Source organism: Accipiter gentilis, chromosome 10 (assembly GCF_929443795.1).
Source record: "Accipiter gentilis chromosome 10, bAccGen1.1, whole genome shotgun sequence".
In the NCBI taxonomy this organism is placed as follows: domain Eukaryota; kingdom Metazoa; phylum Chordata; class Aves; order Accipitriformes; family Accipitridae; genus Astur; species Astur gentilis.
Window position 1 is genome coordinate 1,652,796 of NC_064889.1, and position 15,424 is coordinate 1,668,219.

The 15,424-nt window shown below is 44.7% G+C and overlaps 1 protein-coding gene across 1 annotated transcript; it reads left to right on the forward strand.

Moving 5' to 3' along the window:
- Positions 1–1,023: 1,023 nt before the first annotated feature.
- Positions 1,024–2,215, forward strand: LOC126043691 (olfactory receptor 6B1-like). The gene is given in 4 exon segments (XM_049812477.1): positions 1,024–1,080; positions 1,253–1,431; positions 1,433–1,518; positions 1,521–2,215. Coding segments are annotated over 4 exon segments (1,017 nt in total).
- Positions 2,216–15,424: the final 13,209 nt, after the last annotated feature.

Here is a 15,424-nt window from a genome sequence, read left to right on the forward strand (position 1 = left end):
CTAATATTTGTGCCTAAATGAAGTCCTAAATACAAAGCTTGGCCTGTAACTGTTGTGATTACCATCTTAAAAATATGTGGAAAGAAAACCCAAACCCACAAACAAGACTCTTACATTAAGCAACAAAATAACAAGGCTAACATAAACATCAACTGTAATAGAAAAATCTGTTACTTTTATCTATCACTACAGGAAAATCATACAAAAGCTGGTTGTCAAGGTCCATAAGGAAGTAGGTGTCCAGATCTTATTGCAGTTAAATGAGAGTAAATTATCAAGGACAGGATCCTTCTTTCCTAGCGCCTGGTGTCTAACATCTAGTCAGTTCAGTTTTCAGTGATTAACAACAGAGCTGGGCACCTCTTGATACTGATTCATCCCACCTGAAGACAGATGTGTCATGTAGTTTGAAGAGAACACATGAAGCAAGGGTCTGCTTCTGGATGATTTAAGGAAAATCCTGGATTTAATCTAGGATAAGATCATGTTAGCTGGCATGTAAACCCAGTTCATGAAGTTCCCAAATAGTTCAATGATGTTTTATAAAGGAATGTTTAAGAAGTCAACCAACAGTGGTCAATATTCAGGAACTAGAATTTCTATGTCATTATTTATTTTTTTCTTCTCAAGCTGAAATAAGTTGTTTGAATTTCTCATTCTTCTAGGAAATGATCAGGCAATATAGTTTTAACATCATCTTATAACAATGTACCAATTCTTGTAAATGTTCTGGTTTCAAAAAAAATAGCACATTCCACATGCAAACTGTTTGAATGGGCAAAAATAGTGATAAAGAATGAGCAGCTCTTACTTTCCAATAATGTCAGGATCACAATTCTGAAACACCTGAATTCAAAAGGCTAGATGCTTAGTTTATCTAGCTCTCATTAATGCCTTTGAAAATTTGACCAAAGATTTACTGAACAACTAGAATAAAGATGAACATAGGAACTGGGGGTGGGATTCATCAGAATGTACTATAAATGGCTTCTACTTGGATGCCTATTCCTGTACTAGTCATCTATGTCTCCCTTGTTATTACTGGACCTGCACTATTGGTGCACTGTATGTTATCCTAAGGTAAGTGTCAGTAGGTCATATGAACTGCCTGTTTCTTTCCATTGATGGAAAGGAGAACCTACAAGGCAAGCATCTAAAACTTAGTCAGACAAATCCTGTCTTGGGATTGGAGTTTTTGTTTAACTTTTAACTGTCCCACATTCTGCTTTCTTTTTTCCTGGTCTATATTTAGTCTCCAAGGCTCAGCTCTGCACTTCTCTGCATAGAGGAGAAGAATTCCACTCAGCTGCACATGTTCCTCATGTTAGGATTCCCAGCCCTAGCAGACTTGCATGTGTTGTTCTCCATAGTATTTCTGCTGACCTACATTTTACCTGTTTTGGAGAATATGGTCATCATTGCCCTGATCAAGACAAACTGAGCTCTACAAACCCATGTATTTTTTGCTTGGTCACCGCTCCTTCATTAAGGTCTGGTATATCTCAGTCACTATCCCTAAATTTTGTCAAATTTCATTGCTGAAGACAGTATTTCCTTTGTGGGATGCATGACCCAACTGTTTTTCTTCAGCAACTTCATATGCACTGAGTGTGTCCTTCTCTCTGCAATGGTGTACGATTGCTATGTGGCTGTCTGTCAACCATTGCACTATCCAGTCATGATGACATATGAAATGTGCATATACCTGGTAGCTGTCTCCTGGTTCAGCAGGTTCATTGTGTCTTTGATCAAGATTTCCTTCATCTCTCAGTTGAAGTTTTGTGGTCCCCATGTTATCAACCATTTTTTCAGTGATATTAGCCCTGTGCTGAACCCCACCTGCACTGATATGTCACTGGCAGAGATGGTGGACTTTGTATTGGCCTTATTCATACTGCTCATTTCCTTCTTCATCACTCTGGTCTCCTACTTACTAATTTTCATGACAATCCTGTGCATCCCCAATACCCAGAGTAAGAAGAAGGCCCTCTCCACATGATCTTCCCACCTAACTGTGGCCACCATTTTCTTCTCAGCCACCCTCTTCGTGTATGTCCGGCCCAAGAAAATCGACCCTTTTGACTTGAATAAGCTCGTGTCAGCTGCATATGCTATTGTCACTCCCATCCTAAACCCCTTAATTTACTGTCTGAGGAACCAGGAAGTGAAAAGAGCACTTAAAAAAAATCTCTGTGAAAATAATTGTTATCTGTAAGGTCTCCAGATCCATACCTTCTCTCCAAATACAAGGATAAACTATGATAAACTGGAACTAATAAGCACACCATAAGGATATCTGGCTAATGACTGTTCAAAATGGACACAGACAGTGATCAGTGGAACAATGACAGGGTGGAGAACGCTGACAACCTGATCCATCTGAATCAGTCACCTCTAAGACCATCAAAGGTGAATGAATGAGCCGTTGTCACTGGTACAGAAACCTACTAAGGTGATTCAACAGATTAAACTCTCCCAAATGCTATACAAGCTGAAAGGGACTACTGTGTAAAGTAGTATAAAATTTACTCTAGGAAGTCTGGAGGTGGAGGGAAAATTTGGGATTAAACAAAAGAACTGGAGATGTTACAGGTTTTTTAGAGAAAAGGAAGATAAAGAAAGATATCAAGTACAGGAAAATGAAGAGAAAAGGATATAAAAGGGACTGGTCGTGCATAAACAGGCTGTTGGTCAATACACTTGTCTGGCCAACCACTGCACCTGGTTACCACAATCTGTCCCACCTATTTTCCTTTCTACGTCCTGCCTCAAGATTTTCCCCCTAATGTATTCATGTGCATATATGTGAGTAATCTGGTAATGACCATAAAGCTATTGAGTAGGAAAAGAGACCTGAAAGCCAGATTCTGGGGTGACAGAAGTTTAGGGGCCAAAAATCAGAGAGACTGGTGTCAAGGAGCAAGATACTGGAGAGGCCATAAATCCAAAGTCCAACTACTGGACAGACTGGTACTCTGCATGTCAGACATTGCAAAGACCAAGGTCCTGAGACACCAAAACTGGGGAGACAAAAGGTCTGGTTAATTAATTTTCTATTAGTAGAGATCCACATTCATGCTGACTGTGTTACACGCAGACCTGTAAATATAGTGTCCTTCTGTCCGTATTGATCCATTTGTGGCTCTGTGTGCCCATGCATGTGTGTGTTTGTGTACATGCACTTATTGGGAATTCATGCTCCAGCTCACTGCTAGCAGGACATGAAAACTAGGGTAAGAAGCAGTCGTTCAGCTCTCCTGACCAGGACTGCAGGAATTCCCTAGCTCTTTTAGTACACTGGATTCAGCTACTCTTAACACACACTTGACCAGAGCGCTCAGAATCTCTTAAAATGCATCAAATTTGAAATTATATGTGAGATACAGCAGCCGAATTAATATCCATTGATTCTAATGCAACCATTTTCTCATTAGTTCTTGTCGCTGACTAATGTTTGGGCATGTGGAATTTTTTTAAGCGTTTGGGTGGGGTTCTTTGGTAATTCCAGTTTCCTCCATTCCAAATTATGTCTGTTTGGAAACTCCTAATCTCAGCACCATAGCAGTAATCACAGGCTCAGTTTGGTCATAAAGACTCAGACTAATTGTTTACAAGACATAGTTGAAACTCACTTTTTCCAAACAGGTTTTTAGCACATATACCCATGACGTGGCATTGTCACAATGAAAAGAGAAAGTTCCACCAGGTGAAAACTATTCCATGAAAACATTGTATGGTCCCAACCATCCCTTTTGTACAGTGGCCAGAGGGAGCATAGACTACCTTACACTGTGTCTTGATACCACTCTTCAATTCCATACCTAACACAGGGCACTGGTTTCTCACATGCTCAAGAAGAACTTCCCTCATTTCTTTTTTGCAGAACTCTCAAATACCTTTTTCATTTCTTGCTGTTACCTCCACAGTCACAGAACAGACATACTGGGCAAAATATTAATAAAAAGGTAAAAATCACCACAACTCACTAATCTGCCACAAAATCCCTTTTTGAATTGAAAAATTTAAACAAGAACATCCACATTTTTGGAGTTGTGCTAGATGGCTATGCACTAGATGAGACTCAAAAGATATCTAACATAAAGACCATGCCATGTGGCCAGGGCAGTTTATTCCACAAGGTGCAAGCTGTCATTTATTGGGAAAAGACTAGTGTGCACTGAGCTGGTAGCAGAGATCTCTATTTGTTTTGGTCCACGAAGACACATATAGACTTTGCCAGCACCAGTGAAGACCTGAACACCAGTCTGTGTCACGCAGGGACACAAAGAGTTCTATAACAACTTTCTACCTAAAAAAAAAGCACATCTATTCAAGGACTGCACACCCAAATGCTGAAGTTAGCTTCATTCCTGTTCATTCTGATTCACCCTGCACTGCAATAAAACTGATGTTGAAACTGAAGTCTTATGTCTTCCTACATGTCTTGTTACATTACACCACAACATATCATTATCTCTGCATCAGTAGAGAGGAACTCATAGCTTGATCTCAGACAGATAAAGCCTTTACAATGACCCTTTGGCAGAATCATTTCCGTTGAACATCCCACTGGAGATACTTGTAGAAGAGTGATGGCAGTTCATTGAGGGGCAATGGGTGAGCTGGATGAGTATTGCAGAGGTGGGGGAGGCCAGAGGGGGCAGTAGTTCAGGGAATTGCTCAAGGCTTTGGGATGGGGAAGAGGGTATGAGAGTGGGAATTTGGGCACCCACTGAACAGAGCTGGAGGGCAGGCCTGGGACAACTGGGACCTGTAAGCTGTCACCACCAGAGAGAAGATGCTCTTCATGGCTGAAGAGCACCCATCCAGATCTGGAAAGCTAGGGGAATGGTCTGCAGAGAGTGGAAGTTCAGGGGTTGCAGGGGCAGTCTATGAGGCACCACTGAAGCAGTGGGGTCTGGTGGGGATCTGGTCTGGGGCAGGACGGGCTCTGGGTGGAGAAGCTGGGTACCGTCTCTATGCAGCTGGACTGCTAGGAGCCTGTAGGCTTGGTCAGAGGGGTATCAGGACAACTGAGGCGGTGAGGGCTGTGTTTCAGGGCTGAGCAGCAGTGCTTGGACCTGGGGCGCACAGGGGAGGAGGGCAGCCCCAAGGCTGGGATAGCAGTGATGTGTGGGCCAGACGGATACACCTTTGCTCAGGCACCTTTGCTGTGCGGCCTCTGCAGCCTCCCAGGAGCTTGGGTGTCTCCTCTGCACGCTCCACACTGATCAGAAAGAAGCCTGAAGCAGGCAAGGCCTGAAAAGGCCCTGCTGTGGATCAGCACCCGGCCCCTTCTTTTGGCAGGACGCATCAAAGGGGCTGCTTGGTGAAAGCATTTGTTCCCTCCTTTATTTTCCTGTGACCATGCTCTGATTTTCTGCTCTGATCAGCCCCCCAGGAGGGCCACTTAGACTTTCTGCAACAGCTCCATCTCTAATAGCCTCAGCAGGCCCCATTAAAACTCCAGGAAACTTTACTCCTGTGACCGTCCTCCACACTGTGTAATTTCTACCCAAGGGCTCGATAGACGGAGCAAACTGTAACGAGCTTCTTCTTGCTGCTGATTCTCTGTACAGTCATCAGGTGGCTCACAGGAGAAATAGTCTTTGAGAAAGAGTTTTGCTAGACTTCAAGCTTTTAATGAGCATATGATCCAACAGGGGATTTCTTGTTTCTTATTCAAGCCTGCTGATGTAAATCAATATACTCCAAATGAACTTAATGAACAGCATTTTCCAATAGGGGCTGATGCTGTCAAAGAAAACCAAACAAAGTTATCTTTGTGGTCGAGCAACTTGTGCACTGTGTGTCTTTGGCTGTTTCTCTCAGGAGTCATGAAGGGCAAAGCTGGCCGTGATAAAATGGGCCCTCTCACCATCTTCAGAAGCAACACTGCATTGCAAATCCAGTGATAGCTCCAATTCCCTCTGGTGCTGTCCTTGTAAAATTACCTGCACGCTGAGTTAGGATGATAGGACCATAGAGTCATAGAATGGTTTGGGTTGGAAGGGACCTTAAAGATCACCCAGTTCCCACCTCCTTGCCGTGGGCAGGGACACCTTCCACTAGGCCAGGTTGCTCAAAGCCCCATCCCACCTGGCCTTGAACCCTTCCAGGGATGGGGCACCCACAACCTCTCTGGACGACCTGTTCCAGTGCCTCACCACCCTCACAGTGAAGAACTTCTTCCTTACGTCTAATCTAAATCTACCCTCTTTCAGTTTAAAGGATGAAAAATACACTTATGTACCAAAAACCATGACATACATAAAATTATTCAAAAGACAACTAACATTTTATAACAACTTGAAGATGGTTTTCAAACGCTTTCATTTGACTATAAGATACACCAACACAGCCAACCCTGGCCGCATTGCTAGAGACAGGCATGTGATCAGAAGACACACAAACCAATACATAGATGCGAGCACCATAAGACGAGAGAAGATCAAAGGTGAGGATGAGTGATAGTACTTGTCCAAGAATTAAACAGGCAAATATTAGGTAGGACAAATGTCAGGCTGATGGAAAAAATATTTGATAGGTAGACAGGCAGGCAAATAAGCATTTGTATAAATGGAGAAAAAGGCGGAAGAAAATTTAGTGGATAGTGAGCTAGCTAAAGTGTTAAGAACACAAATGAGAGTCATGCACATACAGACTTTTTTTCTTTCAACAAATGAAAAATGTAGTTCTAGAAGCATGGGGAATATTTGCCAGAGTTCAGTCAATTTTAGAAAAACATTCTGGGCAACTAAATTAATGGATTAAAATTCAGAGAAAATGTTGACGCTTACCAGGTTTGTCTATTTTCAATTTCCAAACAACTTTTCTTTGAGGTCAGTATGCATTTTTAAAGTAAAAACGTTAATTTTAAGACATGAAGCAGATACGAACAAGCTCAAACATTTTGCTTCAAGATGAGTGACAGCAACTAACCATAGCTCAGAATTAAAATGGGGAATGATCTGACTTGTCAAGGAACACAAAGAGGAGCAGGTGGATAGACTAGATAACCACTTACGGTCATTGTCATGCTGCTTCCTCTAGCCCGTAGGAGGGAACTTTTGTGAGCTTGCAGTGTAGCTAGGTGAAAAAAGGAGATTTTCCACGCTATTTCCAGGAGGGCTGAATTATTTTTTTCCTTCCTGTGTTCTTCCTCTGACCTGAGGATGAATAGAAGACTTAAAGGACTTGCCTGAAGCGGGAGGAAAATTCAGTGGGATGAGTTTAGTTTCTTTGTTTTCTTTTGTTTTGAGGGGAAGGCTGTATCAAAAAGCACCAGCAACCAGTAGTTTTACTGTTTTCTGAAACTCCCAGCACGTTACTTCAGAGGTGTTTGTGCCTCAGAAGAAAAGCCTCCGTGCTCTCCTAAGGAGTAATCTGCACTAAGCGTGTCTGTAGGAAACCAACTGCCAGCTCACAGCTATATAGTATGTGAAGTTACAGAAATGATCCTTGAAGGTTCCCTAGAAGAGGACTTCTCTTTTCACTTTTAGCTGCTTACAAGCTAGAAGCTTGGTCTCAGGTCAACACTCAGGATCCCTCTGTAGTTGGTGGAGAAGGATAGGCATACCTGCAATTTACTTCCTCTCCTCCTCAGAGAGGTGTCAAGCACAACAGGATGAATCCTCCTCAAAGAGAATTTAAAAAAAAATTTTAAAAAAATTTAAAAAATTCTCAGACCTTCATGTAACACATATAGGGAGAAGCAAAATGAGATTTTTGCAGCTGAAATCAGTCACCAGAACTCCACTTCTGATCAGCAGAAACTGGAACTTCTGGAAGACAACTCAGCTGATTGCTCTTTGTCTGCTGCATCAGGATGAAATCAGGCATGATCTAGAAGTAAGTGCCTGCCTCCCTCCATACAGAGATTTATACTGGGTGCCCTGATGATTAAATCTGATGCAGAAGTTAATAGTTCCTACAAAGATAAATGCCTCTGCCTCAGGGCGTGATCCCTAGCTTCCAGGACTACAGAGTCACACACATTTCCTGGTGGTGGTGGCTAGCATCCTAATGGGGGCTTGTGCTGACACTGCATAGCTCTCGGCCCAAGTCTCCTCTTGGCCCTGTGTGACGTTCCTGTGTGTCTCAGACATAATACTTCTTTCTTCTGGGTGTTGCTTTTCCATTTGAAGCGCCCAAAATAGAATGAATGGTGTAATGCAGCTTTTCAGAGTAATGATTTTGTACATACTGTGATGCTGAGGGTGTTTCATTCCCAAGGTTATAGGAAGGGGCTGAGTGCAGGTGTTAGAAAACAAAGGAGAGATGAAATACTTCTGGAAGGCTATTTTGGTGAAAGAACATTGCCTTCCCCCAAAGTCCAAGCCTGCTACCTAGATCCCTGTTATAGACAGCACCTCTGGAAAGTGGTTACTCCACCTTTGGACACTGATCTGTTTCGGTATGCAGACCACTGAGTGGGCCCTCCCTTGCTTGCGGCTCAGCTAACTGAACAGGATGTAGAAAACTACTAGGCAAGACATGAGACACTGCTGGCCGTGGTGGATATCAAAAGCTAGAGAGCTCTGTGAAAGGTGGCTGGGGTACACGAGTGGTTAAGGAAGAGTGTGTCACGACCCAGACTGGACAGACCAGGGAGTCATGTTTAATTCGAAATTCCCTCGGGATAAATTAAGGTGAAATGACACCAAACGATCAGTTAAAGATTTTGTTTGTGACGGAAGCAAACTGAACTGGGGAGGCGTGGTAGTAGGTGGCAGGATTTCTCACAACAGGAATTGGCATAGGACTACTTCTGTAAACTGTGTAACCCAGGGCAACCATATACATCAATTCAGGGAATAAGGAGATGCCTCCCGTGGAGTCACGAGGTTCCGAGCAGACCCCCTTGCTTTCCAGACTCATCCTCAGAGAAGGGCCTAGGGGCGGCTGGATCCACTCGTAGTCTCAGACTTGGTCAACGGTTTATGTCTTGAAACGGATGAGGTGTAGGGATTGTAGAAAAGGAAAAGGAAAGAGAGAAGAAGACAGAGAGAGAAAAAGAAAGAAAGAAAGACTTCACCGGTCCTGGGTCCAGCGTTGGTTCAGTCAGCCGAGGAGTCCAGTCAGCCGAGGGGTCCAGTTCCAGTGGGCTTGTGCGCTCGCGGCTTCAGTTTGTGTCCTTTTATCATCCTTGCCCCTCCTTCGGGTGGGCACCTGAACTCCTCTGGCTAATGAGCAGTTCGTGAGCCTTTGGGCTTGGGGGTCGTTTGTGGGGTAACTTCTCCTTCCCTGCAGACGTGACCATTGTTTGATCTTTGTATCAGAACAGCTTATCAGGACAGGGAGCTGCGCACCCTCCAGCGCGCCCTCCCCCTCCTCTTGCTGCTGTCTGAGCTGATGGGCTTTTCACCTTGGTTCCTTGCTGTACAGTGTTTGTCTTTAAGCAGAACTTGCCCCACCACAATGTTTGAGACATTAACTCTTTCAGTCTCTCACACCATGTCTCTCTTTTACTGAACAGCCTGGAACTGGACACAGCTCTCCAGATGCAGCCTCACCAGTGCTGAGTATAGGGGAAGGATCATATCCTTCTAATTCAGCCCAGGAAACCATTCACCTTCATTGCAGCAAGTGCAAAGAAGGGCATATCTGACTGCTCTCCCTTTGTCTACCAAACCAGTCCTTTCATCACAGAAGATCAGTAGGTTGGTGAAGCATGATTTCCCCTTGGTGAAGCTATGCTGGCTACTCCTTATGATCACATTCATGCACTTTATGTGCCTGGAAATGGTTCACAGGATTCGTTGCTCCATCACCTTCCCAGAAACCAAGGTGAGGCCGACCAACCTGTAGTTCTCTGGGTCCTCCTTCTCACCCTTTTCAAGGACAGAAGTGACATTTGCTTTCCTTTAGTCCTCAGGCATCTCTCCCAATCACCATGATCATTCAAAGGTTATTGAGAGTGGCCTCACAATGACATCAGCCAGCTCCCTCAGCACACATTGGAGCATCCCATCAGTGGTCACGGACTTATGCATGACTGGTATTCCCTGACCTGCTCTTCTTTCACCAAGGATATGCCATCCTTGCTCCAAACTCTCCCCCTGATCTCTTGGGCCTTGGATTCCTGAAGCCTGGTCTTGCTAGTAAAGACCAAGGCAAAGGAGGCATTCAGTACATCAACTTTTTTGCACATCCTATATCACCAGGTCCCCCAACTCATTCAGCAATGGGCCCACATTTTCTCTAGTCTGCCTTTTGTCACCTATGTACTTACAGAAGCACTTCTTGCTGTCTTTGACATCCCTGGCCAGATTCAATTCCATTTCAGCTTTGGCTGTCACAACTGTGTCTCTGCATGCTCAGACAGGGCATGAATATTTGAAAAATAATAATTCTTAATTACCTCATGCACTTTCATCATGCAAACCACAAGCCAGATGCTTTAGGGAATATACCTGTGTGGCCAATCAAAAAACTCCCACCTATGCACATGCATGCATGCACACGCACCACACACTGGAGGGATGCTCTGAAAAGGCAAGGAAAGGCTAGGAGCCCTTGAGGCTCAGGGGAGGATAATGGAACAACTGTTCACAGCTGTTTCAAAAGAAACCAAAATCATCTCAATATGAAAGGAAACTGGAGGGTATGATTTTATTATAATTGGCGGGGGGGTGGGGGGGGGGGGAACAAGCAAAAACTGTAACAACCAATTGTACTTAAAGAAATGCAGACCTAGAGCAGGACAAAAATCATTCTACAGTTATGCTTACTGTTAAAGTAACATAGCCTGTGTATTTATTAGGGTGGAAGAAAGCCTTGCCAGGCCCAGCAGTGTCACAAGTGAGAGCTGGATGAGCTGAACACATGTATGTTCAGCCGCACGGCTGCAGACCCTGGCCTGTCAGGGACACTTCTGCCTGACCTAAGTCCCCAACGTGGACTGTTCTCCAAAAGAACTGTTCTCTGGAAGAACTGTGGCATGGGGACAGCCCACACTGCAGGGGTTTATCCTGAAGGTCTGCAGACCCAGAGAGGACCCACGCCGGAGCAGGGGAAAAGCGTGAGGAGGAAGGAGCTGCAGAGGCAAACTGTTATGAACTGACCACAGCCCCCCATTCCTCATATCCCCTGCGCAGGTTGCAGCTGGGAAGAGGTAGAAGATTTGGGAATGAAGGAGTGAAGTTGAGCCTGGGAAGATTGGTTGGATTTGGGGAATAAGAAACAGAAAAAAAGGGAAATAAAAAGAAACATATGAGGTAGAAGGATGAAACATTTTAATGCAGTGTGGGTTAGATACGTGGAAAGATTTGAGCAGGCTACAGAAGTGAAACAATGTGTGAATTGGATGGTCAGGTGTATCAGATAACATTGGACCTGAGCATGACGCAGATGGTATGGAATAAAGGGTGAGATTATACTGTGTCTGTCTGGGATGGAGTCAACTTTCTTCATAGCAGCCTGTATGGTGTGTGCTTTGCATTTGTGGCTCAAACACCAATATTTTGGCTATTGGTGGACAGTGCTTGTACAGAGTCAAGTCTTTCTCTCCAGTCCCACCCCCCGCAAAGACCAGTAGGCTGGGGGTAGGGAAGAGGCTGGGAGGCGACACAGCCAGGACAGCTGTCTCAAACTGCCCAAGGGGATATTCCACACCATATGATATTTTTCTCAGCAATAAAAGCTCAGGGAATGGAGGAGGAAGGGGGCATGTTCACGGTTAAGGTGTTTGTCTTCACAAGCAACAGTTAGGCATGCTGAGCCCCTGCTTCCTAGGAAGTGGCTGATCATCTGCCTGACAAGGGGAAGTAGTGAATTAATTCCTTCTTTGCTTGTGCGTACAGCTTTTGCTCTCCATATTAAACTGTCATTACCTTCATCCATGAGTCTTTTCACTTCCCTTTGATTTTCTCTCCACAGGAGAGGGGAGTGGGCAAGAGGTAGGATGCTTATACAGTTGCAGAAAACTTAAGAATACACTGAGTCATCTGGCATTTTGCAGTTAACCCACTCCCTCATACAAACAGTGTTCCACTTCTTCTGGGTTAAGTAAATACCTTGTGCTTGTATAAACATGTCTTCAGTTGAAACGTATACTCCTGAAGCTCCTGTTTGTGGTGTTATGCTGGCGTGGAGCCTGAAGTCACCACATGCCACACCCCCCAGCACTTTGGTTCTCATTTGGACAGTGTGAAATTTCTCCCTCGAACATAGTGAGTAGTCATGGGCCATTAAACAAAGCTAGCAAAAGCAGTGCAGATGTAGCCTGTACAGTGGAAAAATTAAATACTGTTGTAAGGATATGTGGAAGGGCAGTGCCTGCTCCTTTAGGGGTACTTCGTCAAGGACTTTCTTCAATGCAACAAGGGATGATAAGAAAAGGAGGAAGCGATGAATGAGAACTTACAGGGACACAAATCTGACCAACAAATGATAAGGGAGGCAGTGAGGAGAACCAAATCTGGTCAATCAATGACCCAATGAAGGGGAAACGGGGAGGAACAAAGGGAGGGTAGACAGAAAAGGGTATAAAGTGGGCTGGTCACATGTAAAACAGGGCCTGCCAGTGCGCTTGTCTGGCTGAGCCCTGCGCCCCATCTCTGCAGTTTGTCCCATCATCTTAGATCTTCTTATTAAATCTTTTCTCAGCTGCTAGTGGGACCTGTGTGTCTGTGAGTGAAAACTGGTGCCAGCTACCGGAGTCAGACTGGGGTGTGGATGCCCTGCAGCCTGTGGTGTCAGCTACTGGACCGAGGCGGGTCATAGAAGGAGCATAACCAAAACTGTCTTACTGTTAGTGTGGTATGTAGGACATCCAAGTCTCTGTATTGCTCCCACATCTTGTGTGGGCGGCTGTTTTTCTTCAGAAAAAATACCAGGAACCCTTGGGGTGATGACTGACTCCCCTGGCTCAAACAAGAAAGGAAGCGCACAGAAGGTGGAAACAGGGACAGGCAAATCAGAAGGAATATAGACCATGCAGGGGTGGAGTTAGGAAGGCCAACACTCAGCTGGAGTTGGAACTAATAAGGTATTGGTAGGGCAAGAAGAAGAGTTTCTAGAAGTACATTGACAGAAGAAGGAAGGCTAAGTAAAACATAAGTCCACTGGTCAATGGGCAGCAGACGTTGTGACCCAGGACATTGAAAAGGCTGGGGTATGCAATACCTTTCTTGCCTTACATTTCACTGATAACGTCTGCCTTCAGGGTTCCCAGTTCCTTAAGCCTATTAGCAGCGCATGTGGGAGTAAAGCAGCATGAGCAGGATAAGAAGACACAGTTAGAGCACTTAGGTCAACTGTACATATAAAAGTTCAGGAGTCTGGATGGCAAGCACCCAAGGGTGTTGAAGGCACTGGTTGATGCCCCTGCAGGTTCACTCTCTTTTGTCTTTAAAAGGTTGTGGTGACCACAGGAGGTCCTGATGCCTGGAAAAAGGCAAGCGTCACACCCCTCTTCAAGAAAGGCAAGGACGAGGAGCTGAGGAACTACAGTCTCACCTCAGTACCTGAGAAGGTGATAGAATAAATCCTTCTGGTAGTCATTTTGAGGTACACAAAGGACAGGAAGGTGGTTGGGAAGAGCCATCATGATTACAACAAAGGCAAATCAGGCCCGATCAATCTGACTCACTTCTATGATGAGATGACTGTCTGGATAGACATGGGAGGGCAGCGGATGTTGTATACCTTAACTTGAGCAAGGCCTTCGGTACAATCTCCTACAGAGTCCTCAGATCTAAATTTGGAGGATATGCACTGGGCAAGTGGCCAATAATGTCAATTGTCAGGATTGCCAGGCTCAAATGCCTATGTGGTAGGAAGCCCTGCTAGCAGCCACTTACTAGTGGTCTTTCTCAGGGATCAGTACTGTGACTGCTACAGTTTAATTATTAACAGCCTGAACGTGAGTGAAGAGCACACTCTCAGCATGTTTGCTGATGCTTCCAAACTGGAAGAAGTGGTGATGCACTGGAGGGAAGAGCCTGTCTTCAGGGGGGACATTGACAGGCCAGAAAAATGGTCAGGCTGGAACTTCATGAGTTCAACAAAAGCAAATGAAAACATGTACATCTGGGAAGAAAAGAATGATCTCATGCCACAGGGCAGGCCAGGGGATGACTACGTAGAAAGCAGCTTTGCAGAAAAAGCAACCTTTGGGGGTTAGGTGGACAAGAAGTTAAATGTGTGCCAGCAGTGTGCCCTTGCTGCAAGGAAGCCCTCACTGCAAGGAATGCATCTTGGGCTGCATTGGCAAGAGCACAGGCCTCCGGTGGAGTGGAGCGATCCTTCCCCTCTCTTTGGCACTTCTGAGATCACATCTGGAAGAATGTGTCCAATGTTGGACTGCCCAGTACTGGAAAGATGTTGCCTAGTGGAGCGAGTCCAGTGGAGGGACACAGGGACACCAGGGTGATTAGTGATCTGACACACCTCAAGGACAAGGAGGGGCTGGGAGACTGAATTTCTTCATCCTTGTCCTGTCCTAGGGGAAGGAGATCATATCGCTGTCTGCAGCTACTTAGTGTGGGGGTGGATTCTCTTAGAGAAAATGGGGGCAAATATTTGTCAGAGAAGCACGGTGATAAGATGAGAGGTGATGGGCGCAAGTCGGAACATGGGAAATTTGGATTAGATACTAGGGAATACTTTTTCAACTTTAGGGTACTCAGACTTGGAACAGGCTGCCCAGAGAGTTTGCCTAAATGTCCTTGAAGTTGTTGAAAACTTTACTGGACAGGATCCTATCCAGTTGGCCTGCTTTGAGTCAGGGAAGGACCGGAGACTGCAGAGGTTTCTTCCAACCTACATTATTTTGTGTGTCTACAAAATTGCTGAACATACTGGGTTTTCAAACCCACAATCAGGCTGGAGCTGAGCTGCCAGAAGCTTTATAGAGGAAATGTTAAAGCCACCTGCCTAGAAAGAGGTGTCTGTGTAATTCAAAATTTCCTGTGGGATTTACACACCGACATCTGAACTACTTGGACTAGAATTAAACGTGTTACTTCTGTAAATGGTTGTGGAATTTTTTCCACAGGATTGAAAATGAAGCTTAAGATGCAAATTTGGGATGTTTGTGACTACAAAGAGGCCAGAAACTCCTCCTTGTCTGTGAAATGCCAACAAAAATAAAACATCAGGAATCCTAACACATCAGAATGGATAGAACACATAGTAGGTTTCACAAATTCTAGTATTTGAAAGAGATTTAGGAAATGTTGCCTAAACACTCTGCCTCTATTGCCAGTAGAAACTTCAGCCATAAACCCTGTGCACCGAGGTGGTGATACCTGTGTTGGATTTTTTCTTTTCCTTTTTTTTTTTTTGGGTGGGGACGGGGACAGGGATGGGGACGGGGCACGGCAGAGGTGTTGGTTTGTTTGTTTGGGGTTGTTTTTCATTTTTTGTCTTCTGTTTTGCAGGTGGCTCATTATGCATTATGTTTAGGGAACACTTTGTT